At 38.4% G+C, this 5933-nt stretch overlaps 1 protein-coding gene across 1 annotated transcript; it reads right to left on the minus strand.

Moving 5' to 3' along the window:
* Positions 1 to 787: 787 nt before the first annotated feature.
* Positions 788 to 1501, minus strand: LOC111912702 (uncharacterized). The gene has a single exon (XM_023908432.1). The coding sequence runs from the start codon at positions 1499 to 1501 to the stop codon at positions 788 to 790; it is 714 nt and encodes a 237-aa protein (XP_023764200.1).
* Positions 1502 to 5933: the final 4432 nt, after the last annotated feature.

Here is a 5933-nt window from a genome sequence, read left to right on the forward strand (position 1 = left end):
ATTTGGGATTTATGTTTAAGGATGACTGTGGTTACCTTACTATTGGAGCATATTCGTGAGGCTCAGGTCGAGGATATGAAAGAGGAGCACCGCAAGAGTGAGTGAATAATGGGTCAAGTGTCATATTGTAATGACCTATCATCGTATGTTGCAACGCTTAGACTCAGGTCTTTTAGAGTCAAATTTCCAGAATAGACTATACCTTCCTTCATGTTCTAATGTGATATAATCACATTCTAGCATGTATCACATCTAGCTACAAGCTCCTTATCTTAAGAACGGTTGTGATACTTCTATTGATCGCTTCGATTATCATTCACTTCAATCTTCTGACTTAAGTCCAATGCTACATCGATCTTGGTACTTTGAACCACGTAACATATTCATCTTAGTCGGACTCGATTTGATATGACCACTAGGGTCATATTAACAATCATCTTCTTAGTCATTACAGAAACGATGGTAACGACACACATGTACAAAACAAAATCAATTACTAGTGCCTTGGTAACCTTGTGACTTTCCCTGATCCAAGCGTGAGTCATGTGCTTTCGGTAGTATAGGCCTCTACTACCATTCACACCTACTCATACTCGTCCCAAGTATTGTCTTGCAGTTTTCCAAGTCATCATATAAGAAAATCACTTAACAACTTAATACATCAGATAGCAAAACGAAGGTTTTATATATTATTCCTTGAAAAGATTACATAGGTGTTCAAGTACACCCTAGACTATGCCTCTAATTGGATACTCCTATGGCTACTTCATAACTCGATCTTCGGATATCAATCCTCACTTTTCATTGCATTGTCAGTCGCTTCGTTAGGGATGCTTCTTGGCTTTGGAGGTGTATCCGCTCTTCCTGCTTCACTTTTCATTGGGAAATCGTTTGTTATATGCCCCTTGTCCCTGCATCCGTAACAGAACCTCTTGCTGGATGTAATGACATTGGCGTAATGTCCATTCTTCCCACACTTGAAACAAGTCACCTCTTCGTAGCATCTCCCATAGTTCTTCAATGGTGCATTTGGCTTTGTAACTCCTTTCGTCTTTGGGCAGTCTTGCTTGAGGTGCCCTTCCTCATTACAGTCGTAACACACCCTGGTGTTGAATGTACACTCATCGACGTAATTCCCACGCTTTCCACACTTGAAACAAGTTACTTTTTCGTAGTACCTCCCATAGTGTTTTAGAAGTACACTTGGCTTTCTATCTCTCATCGGGCATTCTTGCTCGAAGTGTCCCTCTTTACTACACTTAAAGCAAACTTCTTCCTCGGTTGGGCATTCGTCGGCATAGTGACCAGTCTTCCCGCATTTGAAGTAGGTCACTTCCTTAGGGCATCTCCCGTTGTGTTTCCTTCCGTACTTGTCACACCATTTTGCTTCACCTCCCCCACCAGAATTTGAAAACATGTAGTTATTTTCAGACCTTGAAGACCCCTCAAATTTCATCTTCTTTCCAACTTTAACCTTGTTGGCGATCCTATCGTTGATCATTTTTTTGATAGACTTATAGCCCAGATGGTTGCCTCAAGAGTGGGTGTATGGCGTACTAGCACAGTAAGTTCGTCTTTATTTTGTTGAAGTAATCATCTTGTCTCTACCATCTGACAATCCAACATCATCTGCACCATTGCTTGTACTCTTGCCATCGTGATCGTCTCGGGTGCAGTTGCTACCTCTGGCACACGCTCAATCATTGGTGGCTCGGGTTGCGAGTTACCGCTTCCAAATCCGCTTCTAGTCCTCACTATGTTGATCTATGCACCAAATCAGGCGTTCGGTGTGGAGTGTCTAGAATTTAGATAGAGAAGACTTAATTTACGATTGACGTGTAATTCTCCCTATCACTCCGAAAAGTTACATGCCAGTTCTAATACCGTAATTAAACATTTAGAAATCTGAACACATAAAGCTTCCAGATCCAGTCGGCAACAGACCATAGATCCGATCATATAATGCATATCATAAATCATTTAGCACACATAAAAGCATATTAGGCATTTTTCCTAGATAAGCTAGTGCTTTATTAAGGTGTATTACCTAAATTTTATTAGACACACTCCTCACAATCGTTGCATAGAATTATAAGTTTAAGTCTAGAAATAAATCCATATTCCTAGTTTGCTTAAACTAATGCTCTGATACCAACTGTGACATCCCTATTTTCACGGCCAGAAAAGACCGATTTCTTGTTTATGCTTTATAAAAATCAGAGTACTTATTTTAATAAAAATGTTGCGGAATTTGTTCCCAGTAAAACATGATAAATACGTTATCAAAGCATTTCCGAAGAAATGGTTTTTTATTCATTTTTTTAAAAACATTTAGGATGTCATGGTCAATATAGAAACATAAGCATAAACAGAACTTACATTCATTTATACTAGTGATCTACATATCTTTTAAATCTCTCAGTGTAATGTGACTTAAGATCAACACCTGTGATGTAAATAAACTGAGTGGGTCAGGTTGGGAAACCTGGTGAGTACATAGGGTTTTCAACCCACAATAATATAATTATTAAGTTTAAACATCAAACAATCAACCCAATTACCCATCCCCATTATCATCTTTACTCTTAAGGATCTACCCTAAGAATTCACTATTCCTCGTTCATTCATTCCTAAGGATCATCCTAAGGAATTGGCACGAAATCCATCGTTGCCAGGGTTTACGCTACATGCACTAAATCGCATAGTCGTCATGGTTTATACAGCAGGCACTACGTCGCATAGTCGCCAGGGTTTAGGCATTAAGACTCATAGTCGCCATGGTCATCTCATTTATCTACAGTATCGTTTCCGAGAATCCACTTGCAATACATGTCAGTGTGTTTTTAGAGTACGACTGGTGAATACACAGTTGAAATACACCTACAGGTTGCGAGCCTGCTAGTGTTCCACTGGACTGTCTAGAATAGTCCGTGGTTGTCATCTATACTCTGATGAATGATGGGGCCAACACATGGGTAAAAGGCTTCTCTCATGGTTTACCTTTCATGCACCCTTATCTCATGGCCTATATCACCTCTCATCATTTTTTTTGTCACACAACAACTATTTCATCTACCCATGTTTTACGCAACAAATTTTTTAGATATAAAATACATATACAGTTTAAATAAGTTAAAACATGTATAAAAAGTCTTTCACCCAACATAGATGGCAAGTATACAGACAATATGCACACATAGCATGTAATTTATATTAAATACTTCATATCTATGTGTAAGATGAAAGTAACTATGCACTCACCTGAAAAGGTGGTGACTAGGTACTCAGACAGCACTTCGTTATCTCAAAACAATTTTCCCTTGACAAAACCGAGTATCAATACCACTAGGGTTTAGTCTAACGTTAACCGCGACTAACTAATAGTCTACGTATTATTATTATTATTATTATTATTATTATTATTATTATTATTATTATTATTATTATTATTATTATTATTATTATTATATAAGCGTTAAACAACACTCTATACAACTCATAATAATAGCCCAAATAATTATTTTAAGGTCCTAATAATGTAATTATAATTACTTAAACGCTATATTAAAATTAGCGTAGGCATAGCTCACTTATAGCGGGTTTTATAGAAAACCGGGCTTCGCTTGGAGCAGGGTTTCCGAACCTTAAGACTCTTTTTCTCGGGACTCCGGGAGCCTCGGGGCTTCCTTTAGGTGCTAGGGGGGTTCCCTAGGGTTTAGGAGGGTTGGAATGGGTTACAGAGAGAAATTATTTAGAGATAGAAGTGGAAATGTGTGAAAAATCCGAGAGATTCCGCACCTATTTATAGGGTCAGCAGCTTCGGACTACGCTGCGAGTTCAGCAGCAATAAGCTGGGCGTAGTTCGGATGAGGTTGCCAGCTACGTCTAGCTGTCTCGCACTTCGGAACCGGATAAGGCTGGAGTACGTTGGGCATACTCGGCCTCGGGCGCAAGGCATAACGAGGCGACGTGTCACTCATCCGATGCGAAGCTTGATCAACATCGAACGGCCCAGATGCTGCCACGTCGTCAATTTCGCAACAGGCTTCGCATTTTTGAGTTCCAACTTCAAAAATTTGTATCTTCCTCATATGAGCTCCATTTTCGACATTTATTGTATCCACGCGTAGGCGGGAACATACTCTACAACTTTCATTTAGAGTCAGTCGGATAATTTTGACTTTATTTTAAAAGTTATATTTTTAACAGGCCGGGACATGATTGGTCCGTTAAAAATGCATAACTTCTTCAACCGACGTCTGTTTTAGTATGTCTTTTTATCGTTATGCTACTATTAATGATATATTCGATTCTCGTTTAGGTTGTGTCAGCTAAAAACCACACGATCTATTATTCGAACTTCAGGTTGTACACTGCTATGTGGAAACTTCGAAAAATCATAACTTGCTCATACGAAGTCAGATTTGGGCATTCTTTTTATGGAAGCTCTCGGTTTAAAGTATTCTACAACTTTAGTTTAGGTTTCTAAGGCTAAAAGTCACTCTATCGTAAATTCACTATTTACGCTTCCCGGTGTCGTGCCTGTTCTGTCGCGAAACTTCACCGAGTCATAACTTATTTGTTATAACTAGGATTTCAGCGTTCTTTATATGTACGGAATCCTTGAGACATTTTCTACAACTTGGTTATGATTATTTATTCTAAGTAATCTTTTGTCAAAAAGTCGTTTTCGAACCCTATTATCTCTAAATTGACTAGCTCGGATCTACGAGCGTTACAAGCGACCTCATGGAAAAATGTATCTAATGGGTATTCCCATTTGGAAATAGGAAGAGATCATGATGGATTTCATCACAAAGTTACTGCGGATAACACGAGGGGTGGATTCAATTTGGCTCATCGTGGATCGATTGACCAAAAGTGTGGATTTTATTCCAATTCAGGAGAGTGTCTCTACGGATAAATTGGCAGATGTCTATATCCAAGAGGTTGTGGCACGTCATGGAGTTCTTGTGTCGGTGGTTTCATATAGGAAAATTCGATTCGCCACCAAATTTTGGAAGAAATTTCACGAGGAGTTGGGTACTCGATTGCACTTCAAAACCTATTGCATTTCTTGAAAAAGGAAAAGGTTAAGATTTAAGATTTGTTGTGGCACGTCATGTAGTTCTTGTATCGGTGTTTTTTCCATCTTGAAAATGGAGAAGGTTAAGGCTTAAGATTTTTTGAAGCCCAAGCTTGTGGATCCAGAACCTACATTGCATTTCTCAACTTCAGGAGGTATAAATCTCGAATCTTACTCATCCATGTGTTACATCTCATTAGATCCTTGTTTTACACAACCTTTTGTCCCATGATCTTGATTCTTATGATTAGAATCTACTCTGGACCTTAGCGTTGCTAGTTTCTATTGTTTATAAGGTTGTTTAGACATAAAAATGGAATCCTAGTTGCTACCTTTCATCCATGCAAGAGATTTTGGACATTAGAAGAGGTTAGGAAGCTAAGGTTTGACTTTGAGATCCATGTAGCCATGAAAAGGCATAAAGTCATCAACTTAATCATTCAAGACGTTTATTGGGACCAGATCTGAGCATTTGATGACTTTTCTTTACGTATTAAGAGCTTAAAATGGAAAGGACATAACTGCTCTGTACACAAGGCGTAATCTAAGCTACACCTAACTTAGTTTAGTGAGAGAGAGACTTTTGCACTAACAGACCAAGTGTGAGATCTGTTCATTGACCGATTGAGGTGAGTCTCTTCAAGAAAAATTTTGGTTGACTTAAACAAAAATTTTACATAGTATTTTTGGGATGTTACATTGTCAATACGGAATGTATAGATACAGATTTCGGAATCCAAACTCTGGAATGAACACTTCTACTCTGGAATGCTATATTCTGGGGAATGTGGTCATTTTTCAAAAAAAAATTATACGTTGGTTATTATTATTAAACTAAATGTTTATA

Source organism: Lactuca sativa, chromosome 9 (assembly GCF_002870075.4).
Source record: "Lactuca sativa cultivar Salinas chromosome 9, Lsat_Salinas_v11, whole genome shotgun sequence".
In the NCBI taxonomy this organism is placed as follows: domain Eukaryota; kingdom Viridiplantae; phylum Streptophyta; class Magnoliopsida; order Asterales; family Asteraceae; genus Lactuca; species Lactuca sativa.